The sequence below is a fragment of the Athalia rosae genome, chromosome 2, assembly GCF_917208135.1.
Source record: "Athalia rosae chromosome 2, iyAthRosa1.1, whole genome shotgun sequence".
Lineage (NCBI taxonomy): Eukaryota > Metazoa > Arthropoda > Insecta > Hymenoptera > Athaliidae > Athalia > Athalia rosae.
The window spans coordinates 14,432,377-14,459,293 of NC_064027.1; the positions used below are offsets into that span (position 1 = coordinate 14,432,377).

At 39.6% G+C, this 26,917-nt stretch overlaps 5 protein-coding genes across 6 annotated transcripts in view; 2 read left to right on the forward strand and 3 right to left on the reverse strand.

Annotated features, from left to right (window-relative positions):
- The window catches only part of LOC105684839 (nuclear pore complex protein Nup88), a 97,373-nt gene extending 83,141 nt beyond the window's left edge, over positions 1–14,232 (forward strand). The window contains exons 3-13 of the mRNA XM_012398500.3: positions 11,367–11,492; positions 11,580–11,754; positions 11,963–12,060; positions 12,149–12,335; positions 12,466–12,626; positions 12,710–12,795; positions 12,886–13,124; positions 13,191–13,304; positions 13,393–13,619; positions 13,691–13,939; positions 14,033–14,232. Coding sequence (XP_012253923.2) covers positions 11,367–11,492; positions 11,580–11,754; positions 11,963–12,060; positions 12,149–12,335; positions 12,466–12,626; positions 12,710–12,795; positions 12,886–13,124; positions 13,191–13,304; positions 13,393–13,619; positions 13,691–13,939; positions 14,033–14,093 — 1,723 coding nt within the window. The 3' untranslated portion in view covers positions 14,094–14,232. The remainder of the gene's footprint in view (positions 1–11,366; positions 11,493–11,579; positions 11,755–11,962; positions 12,061–12,148; positions 12,336–12,465; positions 12,627–12,709; positions 12,796–12,885; positions 13,125–13,190; positions 13,305–13,392; positions 13,620–13,690; positions 13,940–14,032) is intronic.
- A 279-nt stretch (positions 14,233–14,511) lies between these two features.
- LOC105684768 (sarcoplasmic calcium-binding protein) lies at positions 14,512–19,370 on the reverse strand. Its single transcript, XM_012398392.3, has 6 exons — positions 19,116–19,370; positions 17,011–17,127; positions 15,953–16,120; positions 15,165–15,305; positions 14,956–15,036; positions 14,512–14,832 (listed from the first exon to the last, which is right to left on the reverse strand). Exons 1-6 carry the CDS (start codon positions 19,251–19,253, stop codon positions 14,686–14,688), a joined length of 792 nt encoding a protein of 263 aa, XP_012253815.2. The 5' UTR covers positions 19,254–19,370; the 3' UTR covers positions 14,512–14,685.
- A 1,008-nt stretch (positions 19,371–20,378) lies between these two features.
- On the reverse strand, positions 20,379–21,858 carry LOC105684780 (vacuolar protein sorting-associated protein 29). The gene is made up of 4 exons (XM_012398409.3): positions 21,666–21,858; positions 21,349–21,540; positions 20,931–21,166; positions 20,379–20,852 (listed from the first exon to the last, which is right to left on the reverse strand). The coding sequence occupies exons 1-4, from the start codon at positions 21,666–21,668 to the stop codon at positions 20,735–20,737; spliced, it is 549 nt and encodes a 182-aa protein (XP_012253832.1). The 5' UTR covers positions 21,669–21,858; the 3' UTR covers positions 20,379–20,734.
- A 38-nt stretch (positions 21,859–21,896) lies between these two features.
- LOC105684761 (cell cycle checkpoint control protein RAD9A) lies at positions 21,897–24,164 on the forward strand. Its single transcript, XM_012398386.3, has 6 exons — positions 21,897–22,108; positions 22,268–22,470; positions 22,540–22,704; positions 22,871–23,027; positions 23,149–23,320; positions 23,414–24,164. Exons 1-6 carry the CDS (start codon positions 22,075–22,077, stop codon positions 24,108–24,110), a joined length of 1,428 nt encoding a protein of 475 aa, XP_012253809.2. The 5' UTR covers positions 21,897–22,074; the 3' UTR covers positions 24,111–24,164.
- A 17-nt stretch (positions 24,165–24,181) lies between these two features.
- On the reverse strand, positions 24,182–26,719 carry LOC105684762. 2 transcript variants are annotated; one of them, XM_048649787.1, is made up of 4 exons: positions 25,709–26,719; positions 24,849–25,639; positions 24,601–24,685; positions 24,182–24,528 (listed from the first exon to the last, which is right to left on the reverse strand). In XM_048649787.1, the coding sequence occupies exons 1-4, from the start codon at positions 25,736–25,738 to the stop codon at positions 24,505–24,507; spliced, it is 930 nt and encodes a 309-aa protein (XP_048505744.1). In that variant the 5' UTR covers positions 25,739–26,719; the 3' UTR covers positions 24,182–24,504. The 2 variants fall into 2 exon arrangements, with proteins under 2 accessions (XP_048505744.1, XP_012253810.2); XM_012398387.3 differs by having other exon boundaries at positions 24,849–26,719.
- Between the last annotated feature and the right edge of the window lie 198 nt (positions 26,720–26,917).

The window sequence follows — 26,917 nt, forward strand, 5'->3', positions numbered from 1 at the left end:
CCGAGATTAGCCCAGGTTTACGTTAGATTACATATGTAAAACCGTTAGGTTAAATCATTTTTTAAATAAACACGTTATGAAGTAAATTGTAGCTAACCTGCAGGATCTCTTAAAATATAACTGCGGAATATCCGTTCCCAGTAAATACGGGTACACCAAACCACCCTGCGATTAACGACGAGTCTTCAGCCTGAGACGATCGAAAAATTTCTTCATCTACATGATACACCTGTAATCGTTTCCATTATTTTGAGGGTCACTTCCCTCTGCTTCTTGTTCTTACCCTCGAAAATGTATGCGGAGTTTTACCATCCATGGCGTAAGTGAAACCATACTTTTTTTTGTTTCTGCGGTATGTTAAGAGCAGTTAAAAAATTTTCTTCGCCCCCCCGCTGTACTCGCGTGGCGCACTAAAGACGACGAGATGGTGAGAGATGGGAAAAGGAGACGATAAGGTGAGACGACGGTATCCTTTCGCAAATTAATTAATGAATAAATAAAGCGAGAGTCGTAGGTAGACATGGAGTGGCGTTGTTGGACGTCGGGAGAGAGCACGGTGCGGTATGTTGGAGAACGGTGATTGGGCCGTATCTCCTTGTAAACCACCCGTAGCAGCAGGAGGAGCTGATGCTGCTATACGACCTACGGAGATGCCCAATTCGACACTCTTTACGACCTTGGCGAAATTAACTCGTACCACGTGGTCAAGTAGCGGAGCCTCCCTGAAACCCCGACGTTCTTACGCCCTTAACTATGGTCTAGTCTAGAGGTCCGGATGCAGCAGCCTCTCTCTCTCTCTGATGGGAATGAAAACACTTTGAACAACCTAATAAAACGAGTTTCAACACCCACCCCCCTTCGCCGCGCATACTTCGAAGAGAGGAGATGCCGTCGTCGTCTATTTCGGAGTAACGTGCAGTCCGCGAGGATCAAAGGAAACGGAATTACGACGACGCTTTCAGAAGTTTTGCTGTTATTTCGAAACGTGCTCATACGTGAATTTTTATCAGCCGAAATTATTTAGCTCGATAATTTTCAACTCATTGTCTGGGAGTTTTCCGACGAACGAGATCCCTAACGAGGATGAAAATTGAATTCGTAGTACGAATATCGATGTATTTTTAAATACGAGACCGAGAGCTGATCCCGCAGATTTTATATACATGTATTCCAAAAAGAGAGATGGAACCAAGCCGGAGCTTTACGAGCGGTGGATGGAGTGGAAGAAAAAAGTTTCACGTTTATTACATGAAATATAATAAAATTCGTGGATTCCGGGGAGAGAGATTGGAGTATAGAATGAAGTAGGGTGTCAAATTTGGGGAAGAGAAACTGGCAGTAAATGCATACCGCGGCTATGCGATGTACGTAGATTCTAGAGGGGGATTAAAGGGGGAAGAGGAGACGCCGCGGTACCTAAGCTTTCTTTTTTCCAGTATCTACTCGGCGCGGTTAAGAATCGCAAGTTTTACGAGCTAATCAGCCACTTCATCTTCCGGGGATCCCCCGACTACCGACGGCTGAGGCTTTAACATCCCGAGCCTGCTGCATATCCGACGACTAACACCGACTCGGGAAATTTGAATCACGCTTCGATCGAACGCGCGGAAAATCGCGACTAGGTTCGACGCGTGTGCGATTCGGATTCCAATTATATCTGTACAGACCACGTGGTATACGTGGAGTTGACCAACACGTGCGTGTACGTAAGTGGAGAGCGGGAATTTCAGCAGCGTGTAGATTTCGCGAACGCCGGAAGAATACAAAAGTATAATATAGGTTTTCCGGTGTACAAAAGATACAAGAGATCGTTCGTGTGCGTACACGATGTGTATACGTATATATAACGCATACGTGTGTAACCGGACGTGCACCTCGGCGTATGTATTAATATAATAAATACGTACACACACACACGTGTATCCGTGCATATATTATACGCATGTTCGTCGCTACCTCCGGCGGCCTTTTCTAATCAAAGAATCCGCAGAGAAACAGGGTAAAATTTAAATACGCGACATGCCTCGCACGTAGCGAAATAAAAGCAAACCTGCAGTACGCCTGCCAACCAGGACGAAAGAGACAGCTGTCGGTTCTTTTAATTACCGCGCGCGTCCTACGTGCGATCCGTACGCCCCGAATGCAAAGGGGCATCCTTTATACCTTTATTCTTTTATCTCAATTTCTATCGCACTCAAACTTCCCCATGGAACCCCTATGCCCTGCATCATACCGGAGCGCCACTACAAGCTGAAATATACTCCACCGTTTCTACCTGCAGCGAACCCCTTTTCTAGCCTCCTATTCTCAAATTACAAGGTGATAATATACGGCAGACGTAAAGGTTTCGCGGACTCTTTTCACAGCTATCACAATTCATACGTACTCTACGCCCCGTTGTTTTCTCACGATTTCTATCTGACAATAAATCCTGAATAGTTGAGAGACATTTGCAAACGCATTACGTCTCACTCTTGGAGAAGTGCCGGCGAATCGAATAAAGTATCTCTCTCTCGACGATGAAATTTTTTTCTTCGAGCGTTCGGTTGGACGGAAAATTTTCCTAGACTCACCACGTACACGTAAAATGATCATTAGAAGCGCATCTCTTTCAGCAGATACACGGGTTATACGCGGTATTTCAGGGGGCGGCAAAAGTGAAGGGGGTGGGGCAACAAGGACCGCTGGGACTTTGCAAATAGGGGCCGGAGACGCTAGGCAGGATTAACGGGCATAGTTGCCGACGGTGCCGACGGGGACGTCGCAGGAGAAGGTGGCGAAACCCGCCGACGCGCGAGAGTCACAGGACGCGGGCACACGCGGATAAATTATAGCGAACTCAGGGAACAGGACTTAACTTGAGGGCAACTGTTATATTTTGTGCAACATCCTGATTTTATGGTCACGATGCAAACTTGCGAGGACACGCCGTCGTGAATACGAAAATGTCGTAGCTAAGAACTTATTCGCAACTTACTAATTAACTGGACGTACGTAATGGATGCCACCGCGTAACGCGTTATACCCCCCCGGTAATCCATAAAACAACGAACTGCAGCTCGGTTATTAAACGGCCATCGTACGAACGGGATGGTATTTCTAACGATTTTGGAAAATCGAAGGACGTTCGGCTACCGCTGTAACGTTGCGCGAACAACATTTATTCTTCGAATTCCTTCCCCTTTTGTTTTACCGATTAGCGAGGGGATGTAAATTTCATATTTGTTAACATACAACACTCTTCGGCACGTACGCGATATCCCCTTGGGGGGTGTTGGTGAAACTGAGCCGGATGAAATGGAAGAGAGAAAGGGAAAAGACCGCCACCTGTACTTTATGTGGTTTTTACTCTTTGCGATTACTTAGGCGCCCCGTATAACCTTCTCGGAGACAACAGTTGCCGAACTCAACTTTGCCTCGCACGCCTAACGTAATATCACCTTATTTAGAATATATTATATCATACTGAAATCGTGGAAGATGAGCGGCGGGTGAGGAGGAAGGGAAGGGAAAGGGAGGGTAGTCATATAATGAGAAAGAGCCATTATGATAATCCGATGCATAGATTAGACATAACTCATTAGACCACCTGCGAACGACGTCTGAACGCCGTCTCTCGAATCTTCACGCTTCGGCGGAAAACTCGATAACTGCAACGTACGATTCGATCGTCCGTTCGAAAATTTATTTCAACTTATAAAACTGCAGAAGTGAGAGCAAGGATCACCGGGATCCGTCGTTAGAAATCTCTATTGGATCGGCTGTATAGATCTGCCTGTAAGAACTGAGCGGAACACGCTCTTCGTCCGAAGATGAACGAAACTTTATTATTTACCGCTTACAATGCATTAAAAGTTTTTCACCGAAAAAGCAAACACATTAAACACCGCGGTGGCTCGGCGTTGGTAATACAATCAAAAAGTTTTGGTGGGCGAGCGCCTGTAGCCGCTGCAGGGCCCACCGAGTCGCACCCAGTACAAAGATACACAGTGTGATCTACTTGGCCATCCCCATACCCGACCCGACGTCGTGCCCCCTTTTTCCTCTGCTTACCAAATTTATGTTAAATTACGCCTTAAAACAGCCCTCACACCGTTTCGACTGAGCCGTTGCAGTTACCTGGAATTGTATTGTCCAGTTTTATCGTTTCCGTAGGTACGATTCTAGTAATGCGTATCTCTTCTGTACCTTCGTCATCCTAAATTCGCCCCCTCCTTCTGTTTCTCACGTGCGGATCTACGTAGCCTCCGTTTAATTTCACGGGCATTGCGAGTACATAAAGATCCGGAGCCGGCGGCGACTCAACTTACCTCGACAGACATTACGGCTAACCCTTATAAAACGGACAAAACATTCCCCTTTCTTTAGCCCCGCCGGAAGAGGTGACAAAGTTAAGAATCGCCCGCAAAGAAAGTGCTTAGCCACTCCGCGGGTTTATGCTCAAACTTCACAAGAAAGTTAATATTTTATTTTATATTTATGTAATATTGTTACGGAGTAATATTGGGTTGGTACACCACGTGCGGATACTCAAGTTCAAAATTATAGACGTTCGAAAGAGAAATTTAGTTGAACAAAAAAAAAAAAAAACAACGCTGAAATTTCATAATTCTATACCGCGATTGTTTCGTCGCATGAAAGAACTGAGAAAATAGTTGCGAACCATAATTTTCGTTCGGACAAGCCAACCCCTTTTTGGCATCAACGTACCGGTTTACCCTTATTAATGAGTTCAAGTTTCCATACCAAGGAGCGAAGGGGTGCATTCGAAAGGTAACCGAGCTTCGGAAATTTAGATAAAAGAATACTGCAATAGGGTCCCGTAAAGTCGAAGTTTTGAGCTTCAAAATCGTTTTTAAAAAACTTCGATACGATGACTGGGTCGGTCAGGGTATTCGATCAAAGATTCATGGACAATAATTGCTTTAGAATCTCACAACTCGTGCAAAAAAAATCGTACGAAAAATTAAAGAAACACGTTTTGAAGGGAATACTTCAACCTTCAAAATGACATCAGAAAAATTCAAATCCAATGACTGAGGCATCCGATACACCTTCTCAAAGTTGAGAGTTTACTTCACGTTTTCGACGTGACTTGAATCAGGAGAGAGTAACCAGTGGACAAAGAAACGCAATTCAAATCGACAAAAAGCACCTGAAAGATGAAGCTTCAAGCTTCAAAATGCTTTTTTTTGCAACTTTCTATCTCAATTTCTCGAGCAGTTATGAGGCTTCGAAATCGGACGTTTTTCGGAGCGAAAATAGGGTGGCCCGCTCATTTTTGTGCGTAGTGTAAAATACTCTTCACGAATAACTTTCCTGCAAATGCGTCAAATTTTATGATGAAATTTTATTTTATTTCACGAGGCGTCGACGCGGCAAAAAATTTTTATTGACGAAGAGTTTGTTTTTATTTTTTTTTTTTGGGCTTTCAATAAACGAAAATCTTGTCCGAGCGATGCATCAATTTATAAATTTTACTTCGGAGAAGTGGCGGTGTGAACTAGAGAAAAGTTGTATTTTATTAGCAGACTCCATACTAGTTTGCGGGTATTTGCATCAGGTATAAGTATGATATGTTAAAGATGTGGAAGACTGGGGGTTGGTGTAGTAGCAAACAAAGCGCGGGAGTAGCATTCACATATAATTAAATTTAGCGAAAACGTGGCGTAATTGTTAGAAACCGCAATTATATATCCCGTTGGCACGAGCTAGAGAGTTCTAACGTGTGTACCGGCCCCTAATATCATAATTGTAATATGTGTGTATTATAAACCTTGCGTATATTTTAACTCTAGCGTACCAACAACCCCCGCTAATATCTTACGTTGCCCGCGCCTGCTGTTTGTTGCCGTTGTTGTCGTCGTTCTCCCTGTCTTTCGCTTTTGCCGTTGCTCTCGCTTCTTCCAGGGCTCTCTTATTGTTCTTGTATTATCATGATTGCGGTGGCTTGCAAAATAGGAGTAGGCCAGACACTACCGAACACGGAAGAACGCGGCACGCTCACGCGTGTTTCGCATATGTATACACCGTATACGAGATATGCGCGTGCACGTAGGACTTGTATGTATCACGCGTACCCATATGGGATAGCGCAAGAGTTATCGCTTGAACCGAAATATTTAACGTATTTCGAGGATTTAACCCCCCCGCCCCCGCCCCCCGCAAAGGCAACGGTGTTAACCTTATCCTCTTCGAGGTTTGTACGGAGGACGCAATTACAACGGAAGTAAAGATCATTAAATTTAATTCGCGGTATTATTACTCTGGACTATGGTATTTTCATCCGCAGATAATACCCGCTGCCAAGATATTAGCGCTTCCATATCCATCCAGCTGTTCGCCGCTACGTAGCTCTCCGAATGCTTCAGCCCCGCGTAGCTGCTTTATACAATAAGAACCTCGCGCCATGTCAACGTCCCTAAACCCCGGTGATACTGAAACGACACTATGCAACCTCGGACCGGACAAATTGAAAGCAATATCAGAGGTTCCCTGCCACCGATTGCGTTGCGGACGAGACCAACGGGCGGATGATACTCGGCGAATGTCACACGGCAAATATACGAATTCCACCTATTCCGTTGTACGTACGTATATCACCCCGTAGCCCGGGTCCGCAGGACCAATTGTTGTTACGTCTTGTTTTTGCTTTAATTAAATTTCAAACTACGATACACATCTAACTGAACCCAGAAGACATTCGAACGCGTCTTACTTTCCGCAAGTTGTAGAATTCCGAAATGCACACGCATGAACGACTAGCATGCACGTTTCCTTTCAACTTTCAAACTTGGAGCCCGTGGCTTAATTCCCTGATTCCTATGTACGATCTTTGATATGCACAAGAAACGGCGTGGTAGATGTGAATCGGTGAATATTTAAAATTAATGCATAACATGATTCGAATCCTGCAAAGATGCACCTCGCGGATGGTCGGAACTGGATGACCCGGGAGCGACGATGAGGATGGAGGATGGGAACGGGCGTCGAGGTTATCCTAGGCATCACGGCCCATTTACCTCCGGCGAGCCATATTTCTAATTACTTTCCGACGGTGATTCTCCCCCCGTCCCTGACCAAAAAAATGACAAAAAGAACCGACTCTGCCGAGCTTCACGGTGCCTGGAATATAATAATAAAAATCTGAGGGGGTGCAAAAAAAATGAAAACGAATGATATGTATATACATGCGATAGTCCGTAATCGCAAGTCGCTTTTAGGGCTAAAAGTGTCTAACTAGTCTTTTTATACGTTGAATTTCCCAGTTAGAAAATATCTAGTCAGACACCTTTAGAGAAATCTTAGGTAAAGAAAAATCATTGGGGAGAGGCAAATGGCGGCAAAATTTCACCGTTCTAGATGTATAAAGCCCACCTTGTAGATGCCGGTGAGTGGAAAAAGAGGGACGAGAACGGCGATGGCGACATGAACGAGGGGATGAGCGGTAGGGAAAGGCGGACAGGGAGGAGAGAAGGTGACCGTTGGTTAGACGGGAATTATTATGAAGCCGACCAGAATTATCGCGGGAATTAAAGAAAACCAAAAATTATAAAGTTATTCAATTGTTAACTTTGCCTTCGTCTCTTTCTACTCCGCACCCTCATCCTACCATCGCTTTTTCGCTACTGGTTACTTAATTCAACTTTGTTCAAGTCACAGTTACTCTCTTCCCCTTCAGCTGAAGAATTGCTGCCCCCCAACCGCGTCTGAAGCTGCTTCATGGAATACTCAGACATTTTCAACGTTTTTTTTTTCTCGCTTCTTATTCTCTCTAATCTTTGCAAGTCCTTCCAATCAGAGAATGCTTCACCCCCTGATCCTCGATCTTACACCTGAAATCCCGAATGAATTATTTCTATTTTCCATTATCTTTTTTGGAAGTGGATACCCTATAAAATTTCTTATTCGAACACGAAGTTCCCTCGTAACGTATCGTAACGATAGAGCTACGAAGAAAGTCCGGAGAAAATAGCTCTGTGGAGATTTGATATTTTCGTTGATATGGAAAATGATTTCCGTGGGAATAAGAGCGGTGGGCACTCTGGCGTGTAGGCGAGTGGGCGGCATGAGGTTTGTCGCTGAGGGGTAGGAAAAAAGGAGAAAAAGAGAATAAGAGAGATGAGAGATGAGAGAAGAGAGTAGGGAGGAGTCGACGATGCCGGAGACTCGGAGACTCGAGATAAACGATTTTCTCGCACGGCAATAAATCCCCGCGAAAATACCGGAGTCCACCCGCGGGACTCGGGAGCTAACCTAAAAATTCATTAGATTATAAATCCATTAATGCTTAACTGTTCGCCGCCTCACAACCAACCCCCAAAACCCCCCTTTCCCCCTTTCATCCCCCGACACACACCCCAGCGATTTCCCACTTCGTTCAAATCCCTAATCCCTGCCCCTTTTACTCAACTCTATGTACGTATATGTATGTATCCATACGTACACGGACACACTTCTACATTAGATTTCCGTATACGTATGTTAATATCATGCACATACACCTATACCATAATACTCATATGAGAAAAAGGCGAGCGGTATAATATTTCTACATGGATACCGACGTCTCGTCGTAAATGATACGCTTTTCGCGGAGGACACTGGTCATTAGCTAGTAGCGACGTTTTTAAAAAACGATTCCTCTCTACGGCGATGTTGCTGCAGGGGTATTACCGGAATTTTTACCACCCCTGCAAGATACGTGAAAAAGAAGCGAAAAAAAAAAAACAATTTCGTCTCTGCGGAGCAATCTTCGTGTAATTTCGAGCAATGATTCTCCAATATGATCGTAGGTTCTGCATAAATGATTTTGTTGATGAAACTTAAAAATTATTTTAATCTGCAGCGAATACTTTCAAGGAAAATTGTGATTACTAATCAGTCGTATAATTTGTAATTTGACTGAATCACTAGAGCTTGAAACGGTCCAAGATCCGAACCGTTTCCGTGATTTCATAATTTCAGACATTAGTTAACGAGATTCTTCGACTTAAAATTTAATACTTCACTTAGCGCTTCATCAACCAGAGTTCATTTGACTGTTCCTAGAAATTGCCGCTGCAGCCACGCGACAATTTTTTATTCATATCTTTTTTTTTTTATACAAATTTCATTCATTATTTGAAAAGTACGACACAAAGCCCTTTCTCAAGTTATAGTATATAGGTATTATATGTATATTTGTCAGAGTAAATTATTTTTTATTTCTAGGGGCTGCGCGACACGACTGTGTTAGAATTTTTTAATTAGATTTGAGCTCCTGGTGTGTTTCTTCCATTTTTTTACGAAATGTTATACAGACTATAGACTTTATGTCATGAGTAGGAACGGGTTTGAACTAACATAATATCCGTTCAATCGTTACACCACGCGAAATTGGCAATTTTAATTAAATTTTGTGCTCTAGATTCTATATACCCTTCACAGATTACCCATATCAACGTATCAAATGTGAAACGAATGCAATATTCGCTCCGGAGAAAATAAATTTTCATCTCATGTAACGATTCATTAATTTTCCGGCCCGGCCGGGCTTCTGCGTGAACTCAAACTGCGGGGGTAGTTGCAGTTTATCCGTTTAAATCAATGTGGCTACGCGCAAGAAGGTCCGTTCTTAACTTTCGCTCACGTTTTCTCGTAATTATTAAAACCCTTTTTTCTGTGGTGCGGACCGATGCACAATGCCCCTCGGTTCAGCGGGGTTATACATATGCACTTGGATTACTAATTTCTTTAATTCTCCTTACAAAGCGTTGACTGGAGCTCCTGCACGACCTGAAATGCGGGCTACGTATGCTAACGAAAGCTCCGGTTTCTAAATACGTGCAGGGCAAAGAGATGGGAGCACCGATGTATACGTGTATATGTATAATATGTATATGCAGAAAGCCCCGTGTGCGAGGCGAGTGGGCTGGTTCAGCCTTTGTCTAATTTATAATTTATTACGCCGCTACAAATTGCGATAAATTCAACTCCGGATGTCTCTTTGCTTCTCTCGCCTAAATTCTACGTACGTATCTACGGTACATGTGAAAAGCGCAAACCATAGAATTAATATGAATCGTTTCCGAACGGAAAACTCCGCTTATAGAAATTCATGGAAATATTATAGGCGAGCTGATACAGATGACACATCGTATATACATACAGAGAGTAGCGGAATAGTAGTTTGACAAAAAAGAAAAAGCTAATACATATATACATATATACATAAATAGGTAAATGAATTCTTTTCGGCGTTTTACAGAGAATACGTTGCACAGAGATGCGTAATACGTAAGCGTGGGTCAACGCATAAATATTTATAATTCCGAAATTGTGACGGATCGAAGGAAAACACGTTCTCTGTATAATCCGCGACCCTCTACAGCGACAGCGGCGCGGCGGCAGGTTCTCGTGCTCGAATAAAAAGTACAAACAAATCGCGTCGCCCCTTCATGCGCGCATTCATTTTTATCAATTATTAAGAACTCGGGTAGCCACTGAGTGCTGGTATCCAGAGTACAATATTATGAACATTAATAACACCCGGCATGAGTGTAATGTTAAAAAATAGGATCAGTGCCGCGACATGTCCGTGTATACGGGGTACCTCAGCGATTCTTTACCCGTCTGCAATTATTAATCCACTCCTATATCATGTATACAACATACATATATACCATTTTTCGTATTCACTGCGCCAGATTTTCTCATTCTGTTTTTATATTACATGCAATATAAAAGAGGATTCAGAATATTCTCTCCGAACTATACGCGTGTACCCATATTGTGGTGTGGGTACATATGTCGGAGGATTAAATTAGGACTGTATCTCCTGACATCGTTACTTTTCCAATTTTAAATCTGCCGGAGATTTAGATTTCCTGCAGGCCATAGCAGCGCGGTTATTCCTATAAATTGTAAGGACTGACGAGAAGGAGCCAGCTAAGCGTGGTGAATAAGTAAATATTAGAATTCCACTCGGCATCGCAGTATGGTGGAGAGATAATCAGAACTCGTCCAGAATTTTAAATAAAACACACGTAATTGAGGCCCGAGGACAACGTATGCGCGCTGTGTTTCAAAATAATTATTATTTTCAACTTATACGCGTATCTCGACGATCTCTGTATACGCTCTGCATCATCAGGGTATAGTAGAGGGTAGAAGTTCAGAAAAGGGGCAAAAAATCGTTTTCAATTTTCCTCCTTGCATCTGACCATCCCTCTCACAATCAGCATTCCAATCTCGGAATTAATTCATTCGCTTTATACGATTTCGAGAATTCTCACCGCACGCTTATTTTTTCTTGAAATGCAACGTCTGACGCACAATCGTCGTTTCCTATTAATTAATAACATTCTTTGAACTTTGTCTACCAGAGGCCAAAGTCTTGACGAGCGATTATTTAATTGCTCTGGTGTGACCGAAGTACGACGTGCTCGCTGGCATCCAGGTTCCACCAGAGATTGTCATCTCCTGGTACTTACCTCGGAAAATACATTTCAGTAAGTGTTTCGAAGTCTTATGAAATAAAACTAACAATAAGGCTGAATTGGGATAAATTGTAAGAAAATTTATTCATCGTATTTCAGTTTATACGAATGCGGAATAAATGGGTCTCAATCATTGATACGAACCTGGAATGTGGGCCAGGCGCCTTGTTCGCCGTCGAAAATTCCTAGCTCGGCCTCTGTGGGCGAAGATGCTGTGGACTTTGATTTTGTCACGCCGACTCTAAAGCCCGAAATTGATGCGAAAAATATCGAAGTACGTCTCTGCAAAGAATGTCATTTCTTGAAATTCCTCGTTATACATTACAACATGGTTTCATGTATCTTGGAACAACGAAAATATAATTTTTTGAATTCCTTACTCTACATTACAATTTTTCCGTATCACCATCTACCCTCATGTATAATTACACCTTAACGTCACATACTTCAGTTCTAACTGATTAAATTACGAATAATTGTAGATCAATAATGTGGAGTGGAACAACATAGAATGGCCGATTTTGGTTTTAAAAGGCAATGGAGATGTCTACATGGTTCGCGGCAACGCATTACCTCCCAAGTATGTTGCTACGGTATACACTGCTATAATATGGCACCTTCTGTGCTTTCGTGTTCCGAACCAAGCTTGATGATAAGAATTATTACAGAGCGGAGAAACCAGTCGTAACTGGACCCTTATCCATGTACCCAAGAGCACACGACAACTATGGCATTGACTCGTGTTCGATAATGTGCTTACAAACAACTCCACCCCTCGTTGTAATTGCCACAAGCAATGGGAAGGTCTACCACAGTATTTTGCTTCGGGAGGAGCTTGAGGATGACGAAAAAGATGTAGGTCGAAGTGATATAGTTGTAAAATTAGTAGTTTCTGTTAGATCCCCTGAGAGGACTGCAGACTTTGGTTTCCTGATATCAAATATAGCTAGTAAATTCTAACCGAAATTATGACTTGTAATTTCAGTCCTGGACTCAGTACAGATCTAACATTAGTCTTCAGACGCCAGAAGACGCTCTTTTTGTTTACGAGTGTGTCGAAATGGAGTTGGGTCTCAGCACAAACAGAGACGAAAAAAAATATTCATGCCCCGTACATCTCCACGTGGATAGAGGAAACAGCTCAAGGTAAAACCACATTGGTCCACACTGGTTCATGATTTGATTTTTACTTCAATGATAGTCATCAAATTTATTCCTACAATTTACAGATACTTTTGCTCACATAATGCTGGGATTCATCTTGTAAATTTGCCTATGGTCTCGCAATTGGAGAATTACATCCAAATTAAGGACGGTGAGGCATTCCCAGATATTGTTCGATAAACTAAATCGCTAAAGTCTTCACATTTTTTTCGCGAGATAAATTATTGATGTTTTATTGCAGAAGAGGCAGATCTTTTTCTCCCAGCATTGTCGCATCAGTCAAGTTCACAATATCTAGTCTGCACGAGGACAAAAAGTACGCAAGAACCAGCCCCCATTCTGGGATTCGGACTACTCCAAGAACCGTGTATCTTGGTTGCGCTACTTCACACAGGAGTTGCCGTCAGTCTGTCCGTTTTCGATCTCCACTACTTACCAAAAATCGAACCGATAGAACCTGTCATAAGTCCTGGCAAAAAGGTGTGTATAAGTGAGTTCATTCCGAATGACTCATACTTCTACTAACATGTTCTTTGTACATTATAGGTCGTTAAAGAACCGTTCGATGTATACATAAAAAACCTTTTGAAACACGATGTGTCTCAGCCTATTTTGAAGCTGGCACCTAATGCGGAATCGTCGCCCCAAGAAATCTTGGAGGTAGGAACTGAGTTAACAGGAATATCTTACACAGCTTGAACATTCGTATTTTGCATAGAAACCTTGGTGACATACCTGTCCTTTTCAGCTATTACTGAGAGCCACGACTGTATATCGGAGCGAACACTTTGCTCGTCAAGACAAAGTCCGAGCAGAAATTGCTAAGCGAACTCGGACTCTACGAGCTCTGAAGATTCACCGACTCAAAGAATTAGAGTCCTTTGCACAAACAAGGAAACAACTTCAGGAATCTGCAGAACGTCTCGCTGAACGTTACGAGGATATAAAGGATAAGCAAGAGGAGCTTGTTCGGAGGTATAGAATTGATGTTCGAAAATCCCATTGAATGTTAATCGTTATATTTCTCAACACAATTATCTCGTTAGGGCTCAGGATGTTCTGAGATTGATAAACGAACGACAGCCTTCAATGTCGCCGATTGAAAAGGAGGAAGCAAACGAATTGAAGAGTATGAATAATAAGGCGCGTGAGCTATCTCAGCAGCTCGAAAAACTCAAGAATAAAGCCAAGTATCAATCCGAGCAGTTGGTTAACTGGGAGAAGAAAGAAAAGAAAAAGGATTTGGTTATGAGGAAATCACAAGAAGATACGATCAAGACTCAACTCGGAATCATGTGAATATTTTTTTTTCATGTCCTCGTATTTTTCGTCAATCCAGCATAACGCAGATCCTTCATTTATGTATTCGAATTTCATTCTATTTGCAGGTCAGCAGATATCGCCGATTTGGTATCAACGGTAAAATTATTGGCAGAAGAAGTATTGTAAATGTCACGTCAGATCACGTACTTCCATATTTTTTTGTTCTTGTTAATGTCATACATGATGTTTCAGTCTAAAAGTGTACCTATGATTTCGTAACAATAAACTAATAAAGATATGGCCTATTCGCCTTGCATATAAAGATCGTAACATTGAAAGTTCATTACAGATTTCTGCTAGATGTTTCTTTATTTCCTTTTTTCGTAACTCGTTTCAGCATTAGTTCCGTCGCAGATCTTTTCGTAAATCGCGTTACCGATATTTTCAACATCCAGTGATAATTGACTGGGGATAATAACGCTTGCAAACGTCGCTCAGTCTGGTAAAGAAATTACCTGTGATAACAATAAGTACTCAAGTCCATCTGATTGTGAGTAATTTGAACTGACCACTGTAAATGATAGGTGCATCTAGAAATCGTTAATTTCCCTTCAAATCGAGCGTCTTTATTCTACGTCATCATTCTTACAAAACTAATATGTATATTTACATGAATGACTTATCCTATTCATTTAAATGATGAAGTTACAAAATGTCTCTTTCGTGATAAAATTTAAACAAATAGTGATTACGAGTTGAGCACTGTTTCTCAGCGCTCTCAGTCAACCAATGGGCCCCAAAAGTGCTTGCTCGGTCTTGTTTGGTCTTCAGTAAGGAAAAAATCTCTTCCAAGCGATACAAACTCTTTGCGACTAATTTTTCCATCTTCGTTTGTATCAATGTAACTAAAGGTAATTGCGGCGTGCTGCGAAATGAGACATAAAAAAATCAAACTTCACGTTAGATTTTGAGTGTGAAATGTATAGGGATTTCTTGTTCTCATGATTATTCGGTGAAATCCTCAGGAATAACGAATAAAAATGGTTACCTCCGTGGTGAGTCCCAGGCACTGGAAGAAGAGCTTGAACTCCTGTACCGAAATTTCGCCGCTTTTGTCCTTATCTACCGCCTAAAAATAATAAATAGAATGCTCATCAATCGAACATCAAATTTTTCAGCAATAACTATATCATTGCCAATTTCTAGCATAAAATTTCCATGAAGTGCAGAATAAATATAAGAAAAATATGAACTCACCTTAAATAGAAAAGGCAAGAAATTATGGCACTTGCGTTTAAGTGACTTGTCGTTGAGTACGTGATGCATCTCTTCTAAGTACTTCTCAACGCCCACGAGATTGTAGGGGCTTATTTCACCCCATTGTTCTTGCCACATTTCCTATAAACATTTGAATCCAATGTTAAAAACTCTTATTCATTGTCGACATACGAATATTGATGATGTGAAACATTTATCACTTCAAATAAAGTTTATTCTAGACATTGACGGCCAATAGACTCAAAACTTAAAACAAACTCAGATCAGCTTGTTATCAGAATCAGACGTTCGAGCACATAATAAAAATGTCTGTAGTATTTTAATAGTCATTCAAATAACGAATAAGGTGACCATGAAAAAGATTCTCGCCATATTCCAACTATGTGAGAAAAATAATTGAGATAATTTCATGCATCTTTTGCAAAAAGATAGCTTTACTGAAATGGTGCCGGCAACGTGTTGTGTTGTTAAAGACAAACATTTCATTTCCTGAATAATTTAAAAAAGAATCCCGAACATGCGGAAGACGTGAATCAGGCCGATATACAAAAATTATTGTTCAATCGCTGCGTTGTTTGCTATTACTTCTTATGGGCCACAGTCCACACAGTTATCCCCATAAGGGACCCTTTTTACGGGATCTTTATCCTTCTCTATTCTTAATGATCGAATCGAAATTTATTTGATAATTTGTCTCGAACTAGGATATCTCACTGTGTGTACTTGAGTACAATGCATTCGGTGCATGAAATGCAATAGTTACTTACGCTTAACACTTTTTGGAATTCTTTTTTGGCGTCTTCGCTGAGATGTCCCAAGTCTGCGAATCTTTCGCCCAAAAGCATGAAATCGTCGTAGCTGATCACACCGTCCTTGTTGACGTCAAGGTGACTGTGAAGAGTGCGCATTTTTCTTCGCCAAAATGCGGATTCGCCCTATAATATATAATAAGAATAAAACCTGCATATTCAGTGACTTGCAAACCTGTTTCGCATCGCATGCAATAAAACTTTATTTGCCAATGTCATTTCTGATCCTCAGAACGATCTTCGCTTCTGCGAATTTTGGATGCCATACGATTTATAGGTGAAGGCCATTCAAGTTTGTTGTCAACGTTATATCATGAAGCATGTGGCCTCGTATTACCGATAAACTGTAAACTTTTGTTGATAACCTCGATCGAAAATAACTTTTGCTTTATGGCAAAATAATCTAATACTAAGTTTTTGTCCGTGGATCACTTTGCATGGATCATTTGAGATAATAAATTATTATACCCTGCAGTCACGTTCTGTATGTACAGATAATAGGTTCGGTAGATCGCGAAAATTAAAGCATAGAAGTCTCGAACCGGCTAACGGATTAGAAACCTGTTGGAATCGAAAAATACGTCAATCGAGCCAGCTGATATTTTGATTGAGAAATTTTTTTTCGTGAACAACACGCCTATCACCTCAAATTAACACTATAATTTCTCATGTTATCGACATAAAGGCACAGTTTTTAGTATTTCGAATGTGCTGACGTCCAAAAATTGAGAGACTCCGCAACTTGTAACCAGATCACCAATTGCGATAACAATACTAGCTCGACAGATAAGCAAATGCAAAAATTGTGATTGGTAACGATCAGGATCGCGAGGGCTGCAGCTGCTCCTGATATCTTATATCATATCATATTCTTCCGAGGTGTGTTCAGTTACGAAATATTCTATTCCAAATATATATTTGCAAGAACAGAAGCATATGAAGTAGTGTATCGATATTCAAAATTGATTTGGCACCTATCAAAATATTAAAATTAAGCGAAACGAAAAACGTTTTACCCGATCACGTTCAGTATCCGAATCGCTATCAGAATCGCTATCGCTTTCATAATCCAGCGATGTCGAAGTGTTCATATGTCGCGTCTTGCTGTATAGCCGCCTTTGGATCTGCACAAACTGAAAACAGAGAGAAAATACATTTTGATAATAATTTTGTCATTGATTACCCGCGTTATGCAACCGCGTCTACGTATACAATATATAAAAAAGAATACTGCAACGACTCCAAGTTAGGTTCGAAGAGTTTCAGGTTCATGATAACCGGTCTTCTTCCCCTCTGATGCAGATACCGAGTGAAAGCGTCGCCTTCGATGAAGTTTTAGAGCTACATTATAACATACTTCGAACCCAACCGTTTCAGTCTTAATCCTCAAAAAAACAACCATTTTCCTTACAGCTTAATGTATTATACCTATATTCAACAAATTCATGGGAAAATCACCGATATTGCAGTCCTGCAGCAGTGTTGCAAGATACATTTCAAATATCCAATACTATAGGGGTTCAGATAATACATAGTAGAAAAAAGAGGGCGACCTGCAGTACAGCTAATATCACATTACATTCGCAAACCGTAATATTGCAACGGCATAATAACAAGCGATAGGTCGTGGTACGTGCAGCTGCATGCAGCCTGCAACAACATATGCGTACATCGCATGCTTCAACAACTTCGCGTCGAGTTCACGACGGTTCGTTAACCCACTAGATGTACTAAGAAAGATGATCAAACAATTAGAATCGTGCATTTGCATGATGCGGTAAATCTTTTTCTAACGCAAATGGATAGTGAAACGCAAAGTGAAAGCACTTCGATTTCGGACGAAAACAGTCTGATCAATTTGATCTATATCTACGTTACCACCAGTGATGGTACCCATTTAGCGATTATTTTAGGGTTTTTCGAAGAACCTATGCACTGAGATGTATTTTACAAGTCTGTACTATCTAGATTCTAGAGAACATATAAGACGACTTGCACTTCTTTAGCATCTGACCAGCAGTAAAAGTATAAGCCTTGGCTTATTCTATGTGCCTAATTATTCCAATGAATTTGAATCAATCGCTGAAATACGAAACGTGCATGTGGTTCAGTCGGACTACATAATGTGGCAACAAATGAATAAATTCGATGCATGTTCGTTATGGATAGATAGGCTCAGGTGTGTTGTGTTTCCTGGCTTCTGATATACTGCGGTCCTTGAATGTGGAAACGTGATGTAAACAAGGCCCATGGTGTGCGGCCCACTTTTCACGTAGGCATTGCCAATAATGCCAAGATGAGGGAACTCTATGACGTCAAATCCATCAACAAACAAGCTGCACGTGCGCTTCTCACACGAATTTGAATATACGTCTGCAGGCGCCGTCGTAATGGCGGTCATTTACCTGCAGGTGTCCATTGTTGTTTTTCCTACCTTTCTTTTATGTCTAGAAACTGCACAGGCCACACGATCAAGTGAATTCTTAAGACCGAAGCGAGGCGCTAAGCGAATTGTTAAATATTCGGAATGAGTCTCTTGCAGCCAAAGAACGAAATTTAAGCAATGAATGGGAAGAATGGTGAATTTTAATTGAGGAAACAAAATACAATTATGCGACCCACCGATAGGACATATATGCATTTTTTTAAATGCAGTGGCAATGCAACTCATGATATTCTTATTTTTACGAGCTCACCGTGAAAAGGAATAGAATTATGAAATGAATTTATTCGTCCCTTCGTATATTTTCTATATTCATCTGTAGGCAATTCCGCGAGTTAAATTTGATCGGCAATATTATTTTTTGGATTTAATGACATCTTTGCTCCAGAAAGATAGCTCTGTGGAGAGCAATCTTTCTGGTGAAAAAGTGATAAGCAAGAATCCGGTCAACTTGATGATATGCATGGCAATAATATAGTCTGCTCAACCGTTTGTTTCAAGTACAATATTCATGGGACATTTTAATTAATTTATTTCATGCCACTAAAAGTACCTTGCACAATCTACAGACACAGGTAAAAGAAAATGCATTCAACATTTTTTATGGAATGGAAATAAAGAGCTCAGAGAAGCCCTGAAAAAAAGGGAGAGCTAATAAATATCCAAGATCTGACAAACCTGCGTTTGGTGGATGGAATTTGACAAAGGCCTATGGAGTCCCATAAGTACGCTGGAAATCACCGGTGATGAGGTGGTTTCCCGAGCACCCCTTGCGATGGCAAGTCGCAGGCTGGTTCTCCAGAACAAATTTGCCATTGTAATGAATAATTAGGAACAATTGTTATCAAACAAAATTATTTGTTTCAAGTTTCATAAAATATAAAACGTTACAGCTAGCTTTTTAAACTGATCAGTTGCTTGAGACTAAACTTAAACTCGACGCTATGCCCCTTTTTGTAGGGACTCAAATCACCCCCCTTCAGCGCATGCGTTATAGATCATGGAACGTAGTCGTGGCGTTCCTTTCTCTCGATAGTTTTATTTGTATACAATCACAGAATGGGCCCGTAGCGGACTTTGCTTTTTATTTTTTTACCTGAGATAAAATGCCCTTGATTATCACTTTTACGCTGACAATTTTGATTCTGGATTGTACTGTAAATTTTTCCAACAAGAAATAGTAATGTATGTTTCATGAATAGGTAACTAGAAGCCTAAATACTATTTAGAAATTACATATTGGTCATCAAAGAAACGTAAACAATGTTATCGAAAAAGGGAGACGCAGACACGCATCGAGACACGAGTTGTTTACCATCGTCACGGTGCTACGTGCTTAGCGGCATGCTGTACTAGTTTTAGCATTGATCGTATAACATCGAGGATGAAGTCAACATTATAGTAAACAAACAAGAATAATGTATGCACGATCATATTAAATATGAATTGAGTACGTCGAATAACACACGTACTGTTTCTTTGATTGTATAATATGATTCATTGGAGTCACCCTGTCGTAATTTCAGATTTCACGATGCCTTCTTTGATATGACAAATTCGAGCAGTCGTGATATGCAGTAATTTCGGGAACATGTTCCAATTTTTCATTTATATCTCCTGTTTCAAATTTTTCGATTTTCACATGAAACTGTGAATTCGGAATAAAATCGAAAGATCTAGATCATGACCTACTTGAAACATTATTCGGATAGAACGTTTTGCAGTTTTGGCCAAGTACAGACAGATCTTGAGTTTACCTTTGCCTTTTAACTTACCTCTTTTTCGCGTTGATTCGACATTTGTTACTTATCAATAGGTACGACACAAAAGTTTACTGAATAAAATTACAACTAATGAGATACTGTATTTGATGACCATACATACTCATGCACTCAAATAGTAAATGCACACTTTGGAGGAAGGCAAATATTGAGACCCATATGGTGTTTTAACACAATACAATATCAATTATTATTGAGAAAATTATAACATACATGATAGTTTTTTCTATACATAGCAATCTGCCAAAAGGGGGCTCCTAGTATAAAACTGGTGCTCTTTCATGTAATTACAAACAAATGCATAAAAATTACATTCTCGCACGATAATATGCATGCCTATATATTTTTTGTTTTGAGATAGCTCAAAAATTCTGAAATGATTTTCATAAACCACTTTTCAAGTAAATGTACAATTTCTTACGTCTTGTATTTGCTACATCGTAGCATATTATTCATGAGTCTTTGTCATTCGAAATAGACGGTATTTATTCATAAATTTGAAATCTACTCCAGATCTTAACTTTTCTTATACTCAATTCTCTCAACTTTAACTTCATCTCCCACTAGTTGATAAACATAGGTGACGACTGTTGAACTTTGAATATCCATCAGAACAAATGATGGAATAACAGATCTGAAAAGATCATAAAAAATTTAATAAGGTCTTTTGAGGTGTCTAACACACTGCTTCAGTGTACCACATTTGACTCACGTATCTAAGGGATTGTAGGCCCCAGTAGCAGATCCTGGATTAATATAGAACTTGTTTTCATGCTCATAAGCTTCAAACTTATGCGTATGACCAGATATCAAGATATCAACATCCAACTGTCTTTGAATAAGGGCCAATGATTCAGGATCACCCCATGGCACAACTTGATGTCCGTGAGACAAGCCGATTCTAAATTGACCGACAGTTACCACTTTTTGTTCAGGATAATTGAGGTTCTGAAAAAATTAAAATTCCTCTTCCAATTGAAACTGCGACACCTATACAAGACAATTCATCAAACCTTCAGTTTAGTAGTCATTTGACCGACTAAACAAAACTAAGAACACCAACATTCATTTGATGTAAAGCCTTCTTTGAAATGTCTAAAAGTTTCAAGCAACTATGGGCCACAATGTACCTCATCAAAATCTCCTCGAACTACATGTACATCGCTCGCCAACGTTTTAAGATAATCATAAGACTCCTTTGTACACAGATTACCCGTGCATAATATATGTTGTATTCTTCCTGGTACCAGAAGCTTCTTAAATTTACTGGGCAGGCTACTGCATCTGTGCGGTATATGAAGATCTCCCAAAACTAAAACGAGCTAAAAAACAAATTATTGATTATTACAAAAAGATAATAATTTACTGTTGTTATAGGTTAAGATCCCTGGAAGAGAACCCCTATCTCAGAGAAGTGAGTTCTTACTGGTATAATTGAGTTACTCACCATGGTTAGGTACGCGATAAATTCACGGCTCTGTGATACTTGTATAAGTCACAATTAAGTAATAACAATCCTACAATTTCAGATTATGATTTGAGTATACAGGGTTATATTAGATTTCGGAAGTAGGAGTGAAACGAGTGACAAGCCAATTGACAGTTTGACACTGACAATATGCAATTGACAGCGCTAAGTTCTGTCAAATACCACCACGTGGTGCTAGTATACCGAAAATTGCGTCGAATGGATTCAATGGTTCGATTATGCCGGTCTGACTGACGTTTGAAAATAACCCTCGTTTATTCGTAGGCGTAATTTCATTTATTATTTAATCATACTAAATTTATGGATGGTAATTGTCAGCTAGTAATTAGTAGATCGGATCTGACCGGCAATTAAATCTAAAGTCATCATGAAATGCGTTGTGCCAGGTGCCAATATCAAGAGTACGTTGACGTTTATCTTATTTACGGTTAAACCTGAAATTATGGGCTGACTGATTGTTGGACACAAATTCAGATTCATAGTATTTTAGCCTATGAGATATATCCGGGTCTTTCGAATTTACCAATTCTGTAGCGTTAATTCTTGATATTTTTTTTCAGTTCTGGCAAAGGCCATCCAATCATTGGCAAAAATTGGGGATGAGATGTACGTGGAACCCCAAGATAATGGACTATCATTCAGGACAGTCAATATGGCTAAATCAGCTTATGCCAGTTTCATGTTCTATGACAAATATTTTTCATTCTATACTTTTGGGGATTTGGAACAAGAAGATGCTCTCAAATGCAAAATAGCCATGCGAGTGAGTTTCTTAATTCGATAAAATAAATCAGTATATCATTTATAAATAATTGAGCTTACTTCTCCACAGTCGGCGATGGCTGTTTTCAAATCAGCACACATGTTGGATAAGCAACTAGAAACCTGTCATATAGAATTGGAAACTAAAAGCTGCAGGCTGGTTTTTAATTTAAAATATAAAAATGGCATTACTAAAACGCATTTTTTACCAATTCTGGATTGCCAAGTTTTACAGGTAAGAGGAGAAACAATTACTGATCAACTTTTGAGTATTTAATCCTTGCCACATCATTTTTTGGTTTTTATTCACAAAGTGTTGTGGTCTAACTGGATCTCTGATTCCTATATTAGACTTTCCCCGATCTCAGAAACTTATGTACAACTAACTGACATTTATCCAGGCAGTATTTTCGAAGCAGGATTCTCCCAACAAACTGTCGGCACTACACAAGGTTTTGACAGGTGTAATGCAAAATTTCCAGCCCAATCTTATTGAAATAACATTAGAAGTAACTCCACAAAGATTATTGTTGAGAAACTACATTGATGATACTTCAGGTGACATTTATGCCAATTTGCCTCATTATTAAAAGAATTATTTGCTTCACTGCCGTCTCAAATAAATGGTGAATTTCAAGAGACCAAAAGTTTTCACTCATCAACTGAAAATTTATGATAGATTTGTCGAAAGTAACGAGAACGCAGTTGGCACTCGGAGTCGGAGAATTCGAGCAATACAAAATCAGAACCGATACCTCAATAACGTTTTGTGTAAAAGAATTCAAAGCTGTACTCAATTTTGCGGAAGCCGTTTCTTCACCAATTTCGATTCACTTTGAAAAAGGAGGAAAGTGAGTACACCTGCATCTATTGCATATTCTGTAAAAGCAATATTACATATCCAATCTCAAATACCATTGACTTGTGAGTGATTTCAATTACAGACCTGTGATATTCGTGATCGAAAGTCAAACGTTTGAAGCAAACATTGTTATGTCCACATTGAATTCGGAAACAGATTCTCAGTCCGAGATATCATCCGTCCGTGCACTAGAACGAACTCTAGTTAAAAAATCAGCGGCCAACAAGCGCGCAGCTAAGAAAACGACTCAGCCTGTCAATCGTAGAACAAAAAAAATATCAGGGAAATTCGAGAGAATGACAAATACAAATACAAGTAAGCCAATGGCAGTCACCAACCTCGATCAGAGCAGAAACAGCGATAGCATCCACCAAGAAGAACCAATGGCTGTTGATTCGAACGATAATGGTTTGGTTGTAACAAATGCTGATAATATATTGGGTGATAATAACATAAATTATCCCGACAAAAATTCTGAAACAAGTAGTATAGGTAAGCCCAGTTATTCGAAAAAGCAGAATATATTTTCCAGCAACGCAAGCACAGTTTCAGTTTCTAAGGCTACAGTGAACTCAGTATTTTCAACAATTACAAACAAATCAAATACTAACCCTCCGGTATTACCTGTCAACGAAGATATTGTGCCGAATTCGCCACCGAAACATCCTACTAACACAGCAAGGGTAATCTTCAAAAAATGCTTTCAAACAACATTTGATCCAAGAATGCTTCCTGGGCATGACGTTGTCTTAGTTGAAGATACAGATGATAGCGAGTGATGTAACAATAATGGAAATTATATGTAATTTATAAATAAAAATATTTGCTAAACATTTTTAAACAAACAAATCCAGTTTTAAGTGTGAAGCTCAAGTTAAGTAAAAGTAGATATCAACACCCTTTATTCTTTGTATATCTTTATGAATGTATAACATTGTATTGCATGGTACGTCGTACCAAAAACTAAACATCAAAATAACAATTTAAATAGAAAGTATATATAGTATTATCAATGTAATAATATAGTAAACACTCAAGAATTCACTTCGAATATGCTGTTGATATTCGTAGACTTCCATCTCGAATATCCAATTAGTGCCCACTGATCAAAATACGGTACAAAAATGTGCACGCATTGCGCTATGCAACAAACGTACATACAAAGCAGATCAATCAGTCGAGAACAATGCCGTTGGACTGAAACAGATATCATTCATTACAGTGATGAATCGTTCACCCTTAAGAATAACCAGCCAATTAACAACTCACTCCCAAGAATTGCTGGAAGACCTTTGCAGTCCACCCAGACATCTTTTCCAAGTCTCTGAGAGAGTTCAGAGGTCCATGAGCCCTTCTACAAATGTTCAATTCTTGTGGGTAAAATTATTTTTTTGCAGACTACCTATAGCACCATGTAGTGGATATCATGTACCTCTATGTCACAACAATCTACCATGCGACTCTATCCATCTACTTTCAATTGAAAATGATAACAAACCTGAATTTAAACTTCTCACCTGAAATGGAGAAGCATTTCAGCAGCTTTCGGTCCAACACGTGCTAAGTTCTTCAGATCTCCAAGCGAACCGTTGTTTAGTATACTTAGAATTCGATTATTATGTTTAGCTTGATCATTGGACGTCCACACAATTTTGCGTTTAACATCACCGTTGAATTCTGATTCCTTTTCCTCAGCATTATCTGAACTTTCTGTTTCCAAATAATTTACTCCACTATTCTTTCGTAATTGATATTTTTTGCTATGAGCGACAGAGTTACGAGTACCATTTTTTTTTATACGTTTCACCTTGCTCGTAAGAAATATATCATCAGCATTATCTGTTTTCTCAAAATTATCATTCTTTGTCTCGTAATGATCTTCAGATTGGGGTAATTTACGTTTTAACATCAAATTTTTAGCATTCTGCACACCCTCATTTCTAGCATGATTAGATTCGTTAGCATCAGCAGAGGAAGTAGTATCATTAGTATCCACACTTATGTTAACTGACTGCATGTATTCAGTGTTACGATTCGAGTTTTCGATTATTTCTTCTTTTGCTTCACGTGAGTTCTCCATAACTATCGGCACTGATCCAATTTTTTTTTTTCCACTCTGTATTACAGATAACTTTCGATGTTTCTTTTCTTTCCCCGGTGTATTTCGGAATTCGAAAGTTTTATCCGTTTCATCATTTTCATCAGATGTGAACAATTCATCTGGACTCTTCTGAACAGTGTTTGAATCCATTTTGATACTGATGAACGTAACCATTCCCTTGTTCGAGCCGACCTCACAGCTTAAAATCTGTTGATATTGTTCCAGTGAATAATACAGTACAAAAAACTCCCAGTTTATCACAACAATATCACTCACACTCATCCCACCAGCTTGTCTGGTGGTCATCTTGTTGTTTGATTTGTCTGTATATCACTACACTAATAGGCCTCAGCTGACCTAACACAAGAGACATTTCAAGTATAAATCTAAACGTTCATCACTTACAGATATCTAGAATATACACATGTATAATAACTCATTGAAATACATATGCATTAAAGTTCTTCATTCAAGATAAAGAAATACATTCCACTACAGAAATGTCTAATTATTCTCTTTATCATACATCATAGATCGAGATTATGGCGTAGACAATTATGATTGAATAAATACATAATTTACAACAATAATTTTATCAATTATATCACAGTGTATACCATTTCACATTCATGTTCAAGAATAATACTTCAAAATCAAAGGTATCAATAGTTTGAAAACATGTCTATGCAGTATGGGTGTAAAGGAGCGAATGATAGTACGAGATTACGAAACAATTCTCATGAGAAATGTGTTGAGTTCTACCATTAGGGAACTATATTGTTGGGAGTATATAAAATAATAGTACTGCAGTCAACCAAAACATCGTCCTAGAATTTCCAGCTATTCTAGAAAGCATCGATTTTTTATTGAAAGCTGCAAGCTTGACGTGCACAGTAACTTGTGTCTGGGATTTGCATGGAAGATCAAGAGCAAATTCCTTAGATTGCCATGGCAGTTTTGTAGGGTCTGAGCACGAGTTATGAAACTGAACTTTATGGTTGCAAATGAATGTTAGTTTGTGTCCCTGCTTACATATGTGCACATAAAACTTATGATTCGCTTGATAGAATCTTGAGGACTGGTACTTGAAACTTCCTACAACCAGATCAGTGTTTCAAACAATTTACTCTGTATTGCCGATGATGCATTGTTGCACTCATACACCCTTTATAATCGTATGTACAATATTTACGTGTACGTACAAAAAACGCGTATCAATTCTGGACCAAGGAAACTTAAGCACAGTATTCAAAGAATGCGAGATGAAATATTTCTGAACTACCATAACTTTACCAAGCCATCAACAAGCAAATGGTAAATGCGCCAGCTTCGAAAACTTTCAAATTCATACTAGCAACGCACATTCAGCCGCGCAATGGTGGCTGCTACGTTCTAGCCAATGATATTCCGGCTTCTATTCTCAACAATGCAGTAAGATGTGCATTTGCGCAATTTTTACACCAACCAAGAATCAGTAAAGTCAAT